Genomic DNA, 16,991 nt, shown 5'->3' on the forward strand with positions numbered 1-16,991 from the left:
TTACCATAGAATTTGAACATCATTTCTCCCAAAATTGATCAGAAATTTCTCAAATTTTCCTTTGGCTGGACGAAAATTCTTCTTTCAAATTCTTCAGATGGCAGCAACTCTCCCTTATTTAGGCGTTAGAAAAAATTTGGCAAAACAATCTCCTTCTTAGTTAAGCCTATTTATTCTTTCGCTTGCATGGAGAGCCACTGATAGCCTTAAGTGCTAATATTTCAAGGTTGATTCCAATTGATGAAAGTGTATCAGTGATAGCCACTAATAACTGGTAGCAAATTGACAGTTAATATTTCAAGATTGTATTAATATTTCTCAAATTGAAAGTTACCACTGGTAGCCACTATCAGTCATAGCAACTTATAGTTGCTATCAATGGCTATCACTGTTAGCTACTATCAATGATAGATTTCAATTTGAGAAAACTGGGAAGAAGCGAGCAAAATGGTGGCTAGGCGTGGGCTTTTTAGCTTTTTACCATTTTTTTTTATTTCATATATGCAATTATTTCCTTATACTACATATTCTATTTTTTTGGGCTTGAATTCCTTTTATGCCTTTAGCCTAAAGAAACATTGATGGCAACAACAAAGTTAAAAAAAAAAAAAAAATACAAATCTCGTTCATTAAAATGTCAAGTTCGAGAACACGAAAACCAAAATATTATCAAACTCCAAGCTTAGAGCTTTTTAATCAAAATTAATTTTCAACACTAAACAAATACATCATTATAATAAGGACAAGGCTGAACATGATAAAAAAATGTTCGCTTTAGTCCCTAAACTTTGAATATTTTCTTTTTATCTTTTAACTTTTAAAAGTATTTGTTTTAGTCTTTGAACTTTTAAAAAAATCTTATTTTGGACCTTGCTGTATTATGAATTTCTTAAATCTTTAATAAAATAGCAAGGTGACATGTATTTTTGGATGATTAAGCTACCAAATAAGTTAGGTATACTAAGAATCGAGAGTTTCAATTTCGAATAAGGTGACAATGCTGAATAATTTAAAAGACATTTTTAGTTAAAAATTTTGGTCGTTCAGTATATTGTCGTGTTGGTTATTGGAATTTTTCTTCACCTTCATCTTGCTCAATAAATCTAAAGCCTAGCTATTAAAAAATATAAGCTTCTTCACATTTTTGTTGAAGAGTTAACATAATTTTAATAATATGGACTACAATAAACACTTTTTAACAGTTCAGAGACTAAAACGACAATTTTAAAAATTTTAGGGACCTAATTTAAACCTTAATAATTTCTACTTACAATAATCAACAATAGAATACCAAAGGTTATAAAATTTAGAAGATTTGCAACTTCTTCATCATCTCTATTACTAGATGTTGCGTGTCTCATATTTGTGCTTTTGAAAATAATTGATGGTGAGAATGAATGATCTATCTCTTGTTATGAAGATAATGATATGCGTCAGACAAATGATGAATTAATGTTCAAGCATGCTTTGTCAATTGCACACAAGTTTTCTTAAGTGAGACATAAGTAGAAATCTAACTTAAGTGTCCTAGTAAGTCCAAGGTCAAACGCCAGGAATCTAGTGTAGATTAACACAAGATGGTCTATTGATCTATTTGTAGTAGTTTACTAACTAAATGTATGTATTGATTACATACACTAAACTAAACACAATTGTAAGATGAAGTGGCAGTTCAGATAAAGGGGGAAAGGGTACATGGATGAATTAGTCATGCATTAGATGGTATGCGTTGATTCCTTAGTTATAACAACAAGTCTATGTAAGCACAGTGAAAATTTCATGGAGATGGTAAAGATACCTGCTAGAATCTAAGTGTTTGTTGCAATGCGTTTAAAGTTTGTTTTCTAGTTCATGCTCCACATCTCTCGATGTGAATGCCACATTTATCTTATCTCAAAGATGCATGCATTAGTCAAATTGAACAAACAGATGACATGAATAACTTTATCTAAAATTACTCAACGTCCTAGCTTGATTAGTTCCGCAAATAACTACTATCTTGAGTAATTGAGAGATTTTTACTTCAATCAGCTATTTAAGCGGACTCAAGCAACAAACTTTATGCAAATATCAAGCAAGTAAACTTCACACACACAAAAAAATTAGTGATTTAACATATGGGAATGTGGAAATTGTTGAAATGAAGATTGAATTAAAGAAATATTTTTTGATAAATAGAATCTCAGTTTAATCAACTAAGATAATGAATGAAAATTCTATGTAAGGGAGAAGAGTCAAGTCGCAGGGTTCAATCTCTTGTTCTCTTTAGCTCGTTTTTGTGCTTGTTGTTGACAACTATGTAGAAGGGATGAAGGAGATATCTCTCTCGAACTTTTCTCCGGCAACACTTCATTAACAACAGTGGGAAATGACAATTATTCCTCCTTTTTCTTTCTTGCAATCGGCAAAGAAGAATTTACAAATTTCTAAGCCCTAAAATCTCTAAGTGTCTTAGCTCTCTAACTGACTAACTATCTAACTAACTCTTCTTCTCTAGACAGCTTTTCCTCCTTATACAAGCAATCATTTCGCCATTTAGTGATGTGACTGCATTAATTTCCATATCCTGAGTTAGCCACTTGCAATTCTGCTACGTTCAGACATTGCATGTCAGTTGCCCATGCTTGCAAGTTGTGATTTGACGTTAATTGCACGAGCCAAATGTATCTACCATGTATTAGATTAGTTAGACGCATGCTCTTTGTGTGGCCTTGTTTCTGCATTAAAGTGTGTGTGATGCAATTTTTACTTAAGGGTACTTTTGCATGAGTTTATCACATATATACAATTCCATGTGTTTTTTCCTTTATTATGAATGCATTTACAACATTTTAATCCTAACTATTCCAACTTCGTGAGAACAATAAATTGTATTTCTACAAGGTATCACTAGAAAAATGAGTTTTTTCTAAGACAAAAATTTCAAAAAAAAAAAAAAAAGTTTCTTCGGCCATTTAGTAGCACACTATGAACACTATTTTCTCCCTTTCCACAACGCTGTTCTCTAACCTTGAAATAACGTCAAAGTGAATTTAGTTCAGTGATAATTGACATGACCTTCAACTTTAAAGATCCACAAGGTTCGATTTCCACTCTGTCATTGTTGTACTAAAAGAATCTTAAAGTACTAGTTGATAGTAGATATGTATCAAATATATATATATATATATATATATATTAACGTGCGTTAGCATGTTACCTAGCAACATACTAGTATTTTAAAAAGTTATTATTTGTCAAGTTGTTAAACTTTTACTCCACCAACAAAGGACGGACGTAAAAATGTTATGGTGCATTGATTTATCTAATCGAATCAGAATTGAATGGATAATTTCGATATATCAATATTAGTACCTATGAATTATAGAAAGTATCACCGATTAACCTCTATATAAATTTAAATATTAATAATATGTTCTATAATTTATTTAAAAAGCAAATAAAAATTAGATATCGTTGGATAATAATTTTTTTTTTTTTTGTTTTGAGTTTTTTAAATTAAACATATAAATACTACTTCTACCTCCAAATTTCATTTTTTGTTATCCAATTTCTATCTATGGTTTAAAAAACCAAACCAAATTTTAAAAATTAAAAGACAGCTTTTAAAAACTTATTTTTGTTTTTGAAATTTGACTAAGCATAAGAAAGATGCAAATTATTGTAAAAAATAAGAGGGAAATGAATTTAATTTTAAAAAATAAAAAAACAAAAAATGAAACGGGACCTTAATTATTAATTTAAATTATTTTTATCATTTTTTAAATGATTACAATTTTTAATTTCTCAATACCTATCCAGATATCGATACAATTAAATTTTCGATCCGATCAATATCCAAACTGATATTTTAATAAGTAGGAAACTACTTCACATATCTCAACACTTTATTTAATATATTTATTTATTATCATATACAATTTCTAATTTTATAACAACAAAAGATGCACGTTTCTAAATATTTTAAAAAATTGTACAAAACCCAATAAAATAATCCCCTTTGTTATTATATTTTCATGGCGATGGACTATTATTAGTATTTTTCTTTAATTTTATATTTTTGACAAAAGTTGAATACTTCCGCAACTATTTTGTTTTAAATTTTTTATTTTTAAAATTTATGCTCATTTTATATTATTTTCATTAAATTTAAAAGTTTAATTTTCAAAAGTAAAAAAAAAAAAATTATATACCTCAATTAGTAATTATTTGATTTCTATTTTTTTAAAAAAACTAAGTCTATTTCATCCACATTTCTTATAATAATTTGCATATTTTTTTACGTACAATGATTGAATTCTTAGGCCAATTCTAAAAACAAAAACAACTTTTTGAAAACAATTTTTTTTTCTAAAAATTTGATTTGGTTTTTATACCATTAATTAAAAGTAGATAACAAAAAAAGAAATTTGGAACTGATAGCGCTCATATGCTTAATTTTAAAAAATAATAAAATGGTTATTAAATGGACCATATTAATTAATTTTTTTAAAACTTTAGATAATAGATTGTGAGAGTGAGTGAGTGGAAAGTCACATCTGGATTTGAAGTTACCAACTTAACTCAATGAACATGGATAGGATTGTGGGAAAAGGGAACAATTTTCTACTTACCAACTACTCATTTTGGGGGTATCTTTGACATTCAACACCTTGTACAGTCTTGAATTAAAAAAAAAAAAAAAAAGACATGGATAGACTTCTATCAGCATCTATCACATAATATCAATAATAGACTTCTATCAGTTTCTACAACTGATAGACACTGATTATCGATCTTTATCCAAAAAGATTATATTTTACTACTTTGTGTAAGTAATTTCCTTTATTTTTTCTATTTTTAAAATCCTTCCCAAAAAAAAACCCACTTTTTTTGCTTTTAGAAAATGAGGAGAAACCATGGTGGTTTGTATTATCACTCCTTTTGATTATTTGCTTGGTCCCATTTTTGTTTTTTGTGTACAAGATTAATACAAACCTAAATATTCAAATTTTGTAATTGGCTTGGTCTCCCTTTTTAACAAACCTAAACGTTCAAAGACTAAATATAAATACAAATCTAACCGTTTAGAGACTAAATAAATTTAAACTTAAACATTTAGATACTAAATATAAATACAAACTTAATTAAAAAATATAATAAAATAAAATAAAATAAAATAAGCCACCTTCTTAGCTTCTATAAAATGAGGAGTAACCATGGTGGTTTGTATTATCACTCCTTTTGATTCTTTGCTTGGTCCATATTTCTGCTTTCTGTGTGCAAGATTAATACATATTAGCCTAAAAAAATGGCAGAAAAAAGCAAGATTTTGTTTGTTGGAGGCACTGGCTATATTGGTAAGTTCATTGTAGAGGCAAGTGCTAAGGCTGGAAATCCAACCTATCTTCTTGTTAGAGCGTCCACTCTTTCAGACCCAACTAAATCTGAGCTCATCAACAAGTTCAAGAGTTTGGGAGTCATTTTTGTCATTGTAAGTCGCCTTTTGATCTACATTCTAAATCTCAATTTCTTCGAACAATTATTGAATGAGATCATCACGATTTGATTGATCCTGTTCATAATCAGATTCCGTGCCTTTTTGGATTAACAATTCTTCGGTCAGATCTCATTTTTTAGCCAGATACTTGTTTGGTTTGATGAGTTTTGCGATACTAAATGTGAATTTTTATATCGAAATCGATTGATAAAAAAAAGAGTAATGCATGTTTTTTTTTTTTTTTTTCTGGAAATCCTTTGACTATTTTATTTATTTTTGGAGTTGTGACTTGTTATTAATATTATGATTTCAGGGTGATTTGTATGATCATGATAGTCTAGTTAAGGCTATAAAAGAAGTAGATGTTGTGATTTCTACTGTTGGTGCTGGTCAATTGGCTGATCAAGTTAAGCTCATAGATGCTATCAAAGAGGCTGGCAATGTTAAGGTCAATATACTCCTCATTTGTCTCTCCTTTGTTGTTTCAATAGAATTTATTATGCAAATTTGTTTTATAGTGTCTATGCTTAAATTATAAGTCTAAATTTTATGTCTAAATCTCCTTGCTATTTAGATTTACACGGTTTAAAACTACGAACAAAATTTTACTCTCTATCAATGATGGATAGTGATAGACAGTAAAATTTTACTATATTTAAAGATATTTTTAACAATTTTATCATTTAAAACAATTATCTTTTAGATTTTAAATTTTATGTCTAATAGATTTGAAAGTCTAGAGTCTCTTTAAGTTGATAATTATTAATTTTATTATTCAATAGATTAGTTATTTTTTTACAAATTTAAAAGATGTGAGAGATCTATTAGATAAAAAATTGATAGTTGAGAGGCTTTTAAGATAAATTATAAAGTTTGAGCATCAAATATACATAAACTTTAGGTTTAGAGGCTAAATAATAAATATTTAATCATATAATGATATTATAATATATAGATGAACCTTCCCCAATTATCATCTTGTTAATTTAACAATTTTATAATATGGGAATATTCCACTGCTTGCGTAACGGAAACTTTATTCTTAATTATAATATATCATATATCATAGACTTTCATATATATATATATATATCATAGAGATTTGAATGGATTTAATCATTTTGTCTCTCTCTAATATACAATATTACGTGTCAACATTAATGCTTTCAAGTTTTTGAAAAAAAATTAAAATAATTATACTCTCTAATATACAATATTACGTGTCAACATTAATGCTTTCAAGTTTTTGAAAAAAAATTAAAATAATTATACTCATAATTGAGGTTATCAATTAAAACTCCCTATTAATAATATTATCAATATAAATCTTAAATTTACAATAATGAATAGTTTAGACTATTTTAGTGATTTATAACTATTTTTTGTTTGATTCAATTTGAAATCAACTCAAAATTACTAAAATAGAATTACTCTCCAAAAATTTCACTGAAGCAACACGAATAATTATCAAGTAATTGAGGATGAAATAGGATAAGACAATGGATGAGATGAAAAATCTCTCAAATTCACATGACTACCATCAAAATAATTTATATATTTGTTTGTTCCTTAATTTTATTAATATTCTCTTTTGGAAGAATGATACAACCCTCCTATAAATTTGGTTGTCTTTAATTAAAAAAAAAAAAAAGATTTAAGTCCATATCATAAAAAAATATTGTTAAACTTCAATAAAATTTCTTATGAGATATAGATAAATGAGCTATGAGTAAAGACTAAGTTGTTAGTAGTTTAAATTAAGGGCAAGTATCAATTTATATTAGGAGTTATATCAATTTAAACCCTAAACTAATAATTATATCAATTTAAATCCTTAACTTTCACAATTGTAGCAATTTAAATCTCAAAGTCATAATTGTAACAATTTAAACTTTAAACTTTCATAAATGTAATAATTAAAACCCTGAAGTTTCATAACTGTATCAATTTAAACCCTCCATCATGTTTTAATAGGATACACTTATGAAAGTTTAGGATTTAAATTGATATACTTGTGAAAGTTTGGGGTTTAAATTGATATACTTATGAAAATTCATGATTTAAATTGATACTACCCTCAAAGTTCACAGTTTGAATTGATAGAACAATTACTTTAAGGTTTAAATTGATACAAACCAAAATTTAGGACTATAAATTGATATTTGTCCTTTAAACAAATAAAAACAATGTCATACTTTTCATTCAACAAACTAATATATCAAGTCCCTTGACATAAAGTTCTAGCCCACCGTTGCATTTGATTACTATATTTCATTTTAGGCCACGCTTATACTTGATGAAACATAATCCATCAATGATTAACTCGTACAGTGAATCTCATTTAATTACATGTGTTAATGTTTACTTATGTTCTATAATTGTAATGAACCGTGGGGTCCACCTTGAAATATGTAATCAAAACGTATCATCTGATTGACGAACAGAGAGTGTTCAATATGATTATACTTGAAAATTACATGGGACCCACTACTGTTACTACTATTGTATGTAACAGTATAAAAATTATGAATCTGTCACATTTTTACTTTTATTATTTGATCATAAAGGTAAATATGATAGATTTGTAATTTTCAATAAACGCAATAAAAAACAATCTAATTATGTTTGTGATTTACGATTGATCCATCAACGAAATTTCATTATAAGTACATGAAATTTCATTACGGATGGATAAACATGAGTTAATTAGAATGAATGATTGTTAATAATTAATTGCAGAGATTTCTTCCATCGGAATTTGGAAATGATGTGGATCGTAGTAGTGCTGTGGAGCCAGCAAAATCAGCATTTGGTGTAAAGGTTCAGATTCGTCGAGCTGTGGAGGCAGCAGGAATTCCTTACACTTATGTTTCCGCCAACTTCTTTGCTGGCTACTTCCTTCCTAGCTTGTCTCAACCAGGAGCTTCTTCTCCACCTAGAGATAAAATTGTTATCTTGGGGGATGGAACTCCACAATGTAATAATTTCTTACCCTTTCTTTTTACACGATTATCGTCATTTTGATTTCGTTTGATAACTATTTCATTTTAAAAATTAAATTTATAAATAAGTACTTCTACTCAAAAGTATTTTTTTATAGTTTGTTATTCACTTTTTCAAGATTTTATTCGATAATCATTTGATTTTATAAATTAAGTTTATAAACGTTACTTCTACTCAAAAGTATTTTCTGAGATTTGTTATCCAATTTCTACTCTTGTTCTCAAACCCGCATGATCATGTACTTCAAAAATAACTGTTCTAGAAAACTTATTTTTGCGATTATAATTTGATTAGGAATTAAACTATTTTTATATGGTAGGTTATAATTAAATCCTTAAATATAATTTAGTTTTAGAATTCACATATATTTTTTAAAAAGTCAAATGAAAAGCTTGCCAAAAAAAAGGAAGAAAAAGAAGCAGAATGATTTTATTTTTAGTTTTATGTTTTTGTAATTTCATTTTTAATTTGTTTCCTCCTTATTTTTTTATTTAAAAAACAAATCAAGATTTTGAAAAAATAATTTCTTTGGTTTTCAAAATAAGCTTGGTTTTAGAAATTTTGTATAGAAAGAATACAATAAAGTAAGAATAGTTGGAAATAGTTTTTTGAAAGCTTAAGTTTTTTTTTTTTTTTAATGGAATGTCTATCAAATGGAACCATAGTCAAATTCTGAAAAGCAAAAAGAATTTTTTTTTTCCCAAAATTACTTATAAATGATTTCAAAAAGGGTGTGAGAAAGTAGATAAAAAGACAAAGAAAAATTGAGTAGAAATTATAAACTTAAAATTTTAAATTAGCTAAATCATGTTCATATGTACTTTAATTTTTTCTGGAAATATAGTCCAAGTCTCTTCTGAAATATATCTTTTGTCTAAGAACATAGGATCTTATTGAATTCTTGTGAATTATGATCAGCGATATTCAACAAGGAAGAAGATATTGGAGCTTATACAATCAAAGCTGTGGATGATCCAAGAACTTTGAACAAGATTCTCTACATCAGGCCACCTGGTAACATCATCTCTTTCAATGATCTTGTGGCTCTTTGGGAGAAAAAAATTGGGCAAACTGTTGAGAAAATCTATGTTCCTGAGGAACAAGTCTTGAAGAACATCGAAGGTTAGACTTGTCTTTCTTTTGTTTTCTTTTTTCATTTTTTGAATCTATTCATAGCTTTATGAAATTTATCGTAGTCCATCTTTTCTTTTGTTTTCTTTTTTCATTTTTTGAATCTATTCATAGCTTTATGAAATTTATCGTAGTCCATCAATTTAAACTTCTAGATTAATGAACAATTTAATATAGTATTAAAATAAAAGGTCTTATGTTCGAACTTTTGTTCCTTTTAAAATTAATTGGGATACATGAGCATCAGCCTCTTAATCTTTTGGGTTCAATATGTAATATATTGGTAAATTTAAATAATTTGACTTTAGAGCACTATTAACTTTAGTCATTGAATACCATGGAAAATTACAACATATGCTTAATTGGTCAAAAGTACTTCTTCACCCAACAAAATTATCAGGTTAATCAAAGAGTTTTTATATAGTTGGGGTGTGCAATGGCCGGTCAGAGTCAATTTCCGATCAAACCACCGTCGAACCGACTATAGTTGATTTAGTAAATATTCAAATCAATCTTGGCCATCAAAGAGTGCAAATCAGCCATCAGTCGATCGATTTTGATTTTTTTAAAATATTTTAAAGCAATTGTTGGTTTGGATTTTTTCGAATCCGATGCCAACCGAGTCCCTCCTCTTCTCCGACCGACCACCTTCGATTCAGTCGGCTTAATTTTTCGATCTATCATACTCACTCCTAATATATAATAATGCATTGGAAAGAATAAAATTTGATTAAGACAATAATTTTTTTTTAATTTTTGCAGAGGCTCCACTTCCTTTGAATGTGATAATAGCCATTTCTCACTCAGCATTTGTGAAGGGAGATCATACCAACTTTGAAATTGAACCATCATTTGGAGTGGAAGCTACAAAATTGTATCCAGAAGTTAAATATACAACTGTGGATGAATATCTTGATCAGTTTGTTTAAAGAAGTTTGTGGAGGGAAAAAAATAAGAATGAGGGGAAAATTGAAAATGGGCACTGCATGTTAGCAGCAATAGTTTAATGAAGCATTGTTGTTTGTTGTTGTATTTCCTGATTTTCTTATGGTTTGCTATGTATTTCTTTCCTCGTGTGTTCTAAAGATTATGGCAAAATCTATGAAAGTTCATGAAATTTGAATAAGAAAGTAAGTGCATGATTTTCTAATATTCTTAAGTTATTTTAAGAATTCAAAATTTACTTTTCCCCTATGTCCTTTATCGTACTTTATAATTTCTAATGAAAATAGGTTGACTCGTCACTCAAATTATGAGTGTTATACGAAAAGCCAGAAACCAACTATAACAATAAGATATCAATAACAAGTAAGGAGGTAAAGACACATAGAAGTTGGTAACCTTGTTTGGTGAAATCTATCTACGTTTAGGGGTAATGTGTCCGAGAAAGATAATCATAATATTAATAAGTTAAGCAACTTACAACGTAATACTTATCTATAATACACGACTACGATAGTGACTCACGTAGAGCTCCACTCACAAATCACCTAGGCCTCCCCTAAATGTGAGACTCCTTCTCAAATACACTTAGGCTCCTCCTATGTTTGATAATATTTGTGTTGAATACTTCAGCTTTCGACAATGTGTGAGGCTCCTCTTAATGTTGTCATCTTTCCTTCAAGTCAACGAACTTCGTTCGCTGATGAATTTTAGGATCCACTTAAGACGGAGAACTCTTTCTCCATAGTAATGGCTTAAGCTCCCCTTAAGATCATGAGAATTCCTTCTTGACAGTGATGAGTTTAGGTTGCCCCTAAGACCATGATTATCTTTAACATGTTTAACTCAACAAATGAAGAAATTGCCCAGCAGGATATAGTGAGCAAATAGCAAAAACACAATGTTACACAATTCCACATAGAATAGGAAACGTCTTGCTCAAATAACAAAAGTAACAACCCTAAATGATTAGCAAAATTTACCTTTAATAATCGAATCCAAGAAAGAAAACAAATCCCTGTTTGGAAAAGATAAGTCCCGCTTCAATAAATAAAATATCCGATGAAATGAATATGTTGGAATTTTTCCAATAAGGAAAAATATTTACAAAAAAATATTGTTGTCTAAAATAGATGTTAAGACTTTATTCGAAACAACTGCAGAAATCAATATCTTAGAAAAATATAAAGTCAACTAAACAAATCTCCAACAAACTTCCCCTTTGGTTTATGTTTTTGTTTTTGTTTTTTTTTTAAAAAAAGACAGAACAAGAATCAAACAACCAACCACTTGCCAAAAAAGTCATCTAAAATCAAGACTTAACAAATACAAAACATAACCAATAACAACACAAGTTATCTGAAATCAAGACTTAACAAGTACAATAACATAACCAAATAACAACACAGAAAAAGCAAAAACAACAAATTCTTCCATAATAGAACCAAAACCAATTCAAACCACCAAACCAACCAAAACAACTCCAAACCAAACACAAGCACAATTTTTGCAAATCACAAAACAACAAAATCAGAAGCAGTAGAAACAAACCAAACCACTCTAACAACTCCAATCCAAAAACTCTCCTCCTTTAAGAAGAGGAAAGCTCCACCAGTCTTGGACAAAACAAACTACATCTTCTGAAGCACATCATCGACCTAAACTTTATTTTCTTGAAGTGTTTGCACCATGGACTCAATATTACAAGATTCATTCGATAATAGTTGAAGAATACGACTACCAAAGGAGGACTCAATTAAACTTTGCTTGGTCCTAAAAATGTTGAGTTGAGGTGGCAGTGTCAATATCAAGAGCTGTTGGGATTGGTGTCCTAAATCTTTTTGCTCTTGTAGGTTATTTTATTTGTGCATTAATCAAATCAATAACCAAGATCCAAGATTATTTTATGTAACTTAAACATATATGTGATTGACATATAAGTGGATTATTGTTAAGAAATAATCTAACTGGTCTGTAATAAATAGATAAGGTTGGGGTCTTATCCTAGTGGCACTTCAGATAGACCCACTTTGTAATTATTACAATTGTTATAAGTGTTACAGATAATTTGATCTTAATCGTTTCATGTGGAGACATGTGAGTGAGGGCGTATCCTATACAAAGAGTTTGTATAAGACCAAACCATGGAACGATTAGTCTTTCTTTGTAACATTGTTACTTGAAAAGACTAGACTTACATTTCACTAGGATGACCATAAATATCTGACCTTAATCTGAGTGGGTGTGAACTCCTGTCTGTGAGGGAAATCCTTTATTCTGTATGGGTGAGAGTTGGCTAAGCTTCACCGACTCAATATGTTTACCATTTTGGAGATTTATCTGAGAAGGTAGTTGGGAACATAACTAACAAATGAAATTTACTCCTTTTTGGATTTAGGGTAAGTAGATGAGTTTCTCCTTAAGTTGTCTCCCTTAGAGGCTGATTCCGGATCTTGAACAATGATAGCCCTCACCCTCTCACTAGTCAAAGAGGGGGACTAGTTATAGTTAGACTAAAATCAATTGTTATTAAGGGATTAGTGGACTTAAGGAGCTAGATATAACTGTACGGGTAAAACGATCATTTTGACCAAACTATAGTTACGAGCAATTTGTGAATGGTTGATTTACTGTTGATTGGTTATATTCTTGGACACTATCTAAAGTCGAAAAGTGCAGCTGTCTGTGATTAGTGGAGTGACTTAGTTAATAAATGTTGTTAATTAATTAAACTCGTATCATTGGAGCTTTTAATCTATAGGTCCATAAGATCCTCTTACTTGCTCACTAAGAATAAAAACAATAGAGTAATTGTTTTTTTAAATAATTTGAATTATTCAAGTTATTTAAAGGAAATTTTATATTAATATGATTAATATAAAGTATAGTGTATATTGATATGTTAATTATGAATGATTTATAATTAATGGATTTAGGAACTAATATAATGTATATTGATACATTACAATTAATTATGAATATGGTTCATAATTGATAAGAGAGACAAATATTTGAATAAGATTCAAATTAATATAATGTATATTTGTTACATTATATTATAAATAATATAGGATTATAAATATGATTTATAATACTATATAATATATGAATATGGTTCATATTAAATACTATGAGTTAAAATTAATATGCGTGAGATTCATATTAAAACTCTAGTTTATGAGAGAGAGAATTGCATTTTAATATGATTAAAATGCATATTATAAAGTTTTAATATAATGTATATTGATACATTATATTATAAATCATATAGGATTACAAATATGATTTATAATACTATTAATAATTATATGAATATGGTTCATATAAATACTATGAGTTAAAATTAATATGCGTAAGTTCATATTAAAAACTCTAATTTATACGAGAGAATTGCATTTTAATATGATTAAAATGCATATTATAAAGTTAATTAACTAAGGATTAGTTAATTAATTACATTAAATATTATTTTTATACAATATTATTAACTCCATAGTGAGTTATTTTGGGTGGTTTTTTCACATAGGAATTAATTAACTCATTCCTCCCTCTTGTTCTGTATAGTTTTGGTTTTCTATATTGAGAAGACAGAGATGTGGTGAAGAAAACAACATCAAAAAAATCCACAAGAAATTTTATCCCAATCTTCTCAATTCCTTTTGCTTTCCCTATTCCTAAAAGCACAAAAAAAAAAAAAAAAGCCCAAACATTTTCATCTCTTGTTCTAAGAATAACAAAGGCTTCGAGTGGTTTTGTCAAAGGAAATTCATCACTACTTTATCCTATTCGAGGGGAGAATTACTGTATGTATATTTTAAAGGAAGATCTTGTTCATGGCTATTTGTGGCTTGGAGAGGAAACTCAGTGAAGAGTGTCTTCAAGGGTAAGTGTCTATTCTTCCCTTTTCTCGCTGTGTAATTTATTAGATAGCATGAGGCGTTTATCCTTGTTTTGTTTGTTTTTCTATTTTTTAGTCTATTCCAAAAATATATTCACTGACACAAAGGCGATCACTCGCTTCGTCATTGGACCCATTCAATTCGTATCAAGGCCAAAGTGTATCTCTCGATTTCTTTTTGGAAACAAAAATTAGAGAAATGGTAGGTATTGCACTGCATTGTGAATGTTAGTTTGCAAATTATATATTTTAAAACTTTGGTACTTTAGATCTACTACTTCAAATTGTTTAAAGTTATAAGTGAAGGAACTGCGAAGCTTCGTAGCAGTAGCGAGGATCGACCCAATTTTCACTTTTTTTCACAGAACAACGAATTTACAGAATTCAAACATAATTTATGTATTAACTAACAAAAAAAATTACAGCATACATTAAAAGAGGAAAAGTGAAGAAGAAATCATACTCTTGAAGATCAACAGTTTCTTCATGAATCCTCTTCAACAGTCATGCTCCAACAAACGAAATTCTAATGAGCACAACCACAAGTGAGACCTCTGTATTCTTTTTTGGGATAAGAATCTCTCAGGAATGTGTGGACTTTGAGATTTTGGAAGAGGGAAGAAAGGAATTTTGAGAAAGGAAGAGAAGTTTCTGGAGAAAAATTCCAAAGATCTTTTTCTTGGGAGTGTCTGTGAAGAAGATGATGATCTGAATGGTAACCAACCCCCTTTACAAGCACTGCCAATAAGAGAAAAGACGGGGAGAGAGTCCAAATTAAAATTCAAAAAATTAATTTAATAATATAAGAAATAATTTAATAAATTATTATTATTATTATATATATATATATATATATATGATAACCACCTTATCATATAATATATATTAAACTATATGTTATATCAAATATAACACATAACCTATAATTATGTCATTTAATATAAATCATTTTTATAATTATAGGTTATGTGTATGCTATTTAATATAAATCACGTTTATATTAAATTTAATTATATGAATCTCATCCATATAATTAATATTTCAATCATATTCAAATACTTAATTCCTCTCAAAATAAAATTTATATTATAATGTATTAAATATATTATATTAATTATATCACATATAATTAATTATCTCAATTAATTTGAAAAATTCAAATGAATCCAAAATTAATTCTCAATAATCCTTGTTGAGGTATAGAGAAGACCTTATGGATTTGTAAATTGAAGGTCCAATGGTACTTAAAGAATTAAACTCTTTAATTAATTTATCCAATATCCATTAACTATCGGTCACTCCACTAAAGATCGATAGTTGTACTTTTCGCACTATAGATATATTTCTGTGTCCAATAGATATAATCAATTAACGGTGCAATAATCCTTCACAAATTGCTCGTAAGTACAACTTGGTCAAAATTACCGTTTTTCTTCTGTAGTTACATCTAATTCTTTAAGTACTATTGATCCCTCTAATAAACAATAAGTCATAGTCCAACTATGACCATTCCCCTCTTGGACCAAGAGAAAGTGTGGCGCCATATTGTTCAAACCCCGGAATTAGCCCTTAAGAGAGAAATTTATCTACTTGCCCAGACATTAGAGAAGGAGTGAATTATGTCTTGTGTAGGTTCCTAGCTACCTAATTAGACGAACTCCCAAAACGGTAGGCTTATTGAGTTGACAATCTGGCCACTCTCATCTATACAAATCAAAGGACTACCTTCATAGGTAAGGGTTCACAACTCATTCAGGGTTCAGGTCATGTCACTTATGGTCATCCTAGTGAAATGTAAATCTCTATTATGAACAGCGTTATATAATGAGACTATTCATTTCATGGTCTAGTCTTATACAAACTCCTTTGTATAGAACACCACACTCACATGTCTCTACATGAATGGTCAGGATCTGTTCATTTGTAGCACTTTACAACAATTGTAACATTTACAAAGCGAGTCGTATTCATAATGTCATTAGGATAAGGTATCTGACCTTATCCATCTACTACAGACCATTTGAGATATCGCTCAATCATGATCCACATGTATGTCTCTACATACATGTTTAAGCTACAGATAATAACTCTTGTTGTTAATTTATTGGTTTGTGGGTTAATGCTACTAAATATTGAGTAAAACATCTCATATTTTATTAAATAAATAAAATGTTTGTATATTACGATTACAAACTATATAACCCATAAGATTTAGGGCATCAGCCCCAACAATAAGGGCCTATTATTTTGGGTATCTTATTTCATGCTATTGAGTCTGTAAGTCCGTGTCAATAGTGATGCAAGTGTTATTGAGACGATCAGTGCAATTTAGAGCAAGAAAGGACTCAATTGGAAGTAGAAATTACATTTTGTGCTAAAGCGTAACTGGATAGTGTTACAACGTTTCCCTTTACGTTGTAGCATATGAGGGCCAGCATTGCAACCCTTCAGTCAAGCGTTGCTATGCTGAAGCATTTTCCATACCAACATTGCAACGCTCTGAGTATCAAGCGCGCACGTTCCAGACGGTTGGAGGTC

At 29.1% G+C, this 16,991-nt stretch overlaps 1 protein-coding gene across 1 annotated transcript; it reads left to right on the top strand.

Annotated features, from left to right (window-relative positions):
- The first annotated feature begins 4,937 nt into the window (after nt 1-4,937).
- LOC120078391 (phenylcoumaran benzylic ether reductase Pyrc5-like) lies at nt 4,938-10,743 on the top strand. Its single transcript, XM_039032656.2, has 5 exons — nt 4,938-5,473; nt 5,793-5,927; nt 8,219-8,456; nt 9,401-9,604; nt 10,376-10,743. The coding sequence occupies exons 1-5, from the start codon at nt 5,291-5,293 to the stop codon at nt 10,540-10,542; spliced, it is 927 nt and encodes a 308-aa protein (XP_038888584.2). The 5' UTR covers nt 4,938-5,290; the 3' UTR covers nt 10,543-10,743.
- The last annotated feature ends 6,248 nt before the right edge of the window (nt 10,744-16,991 follow it).

The sequence above is a fragment of the Benincasa hispida genome, chromosome 5 (genome assembly GCF_027475165.1).
Source record: "Benincasa hispida cultivar pf3 chromosome 5, pf3_genome.v1.1, whole genome shotgun sequence".
Lineage (NCBI taxonomy): Eukaryota > Viridiplantae > Streptophyta > Magnoliopsida > Cucurbitales > Cucurbitaceae > Benincasa > Benincasa hispida.

What these genes read in the sequence shown, in the direction of transcription:
- LOC120078391 (XM_039032656.2), top strand. Translation starts at nt 5,291, where the DNA reads ATGGCAGAAAAAAGCAAGATTTTGTTTGTTGGAGGCACTGGCTATATT. An exon ending in TGGGAGTCATTTTTGTCATT is followed by an intron (nt 5,474 to 5,792) that starts GTAAGTCGCCTT and finishes TTATGATTTCAG; the next exon opens with GGTGATTTGTATGATCATGA. An exon ending in AAGAGGCTGGCAATGTTAAG is followed by an intron (nt 5,928 to 8,218) that starts GTCAATATACTC and finishes AATTAATTGCAG; the next exon opens with AGATTTCTTCCATCGGAATT.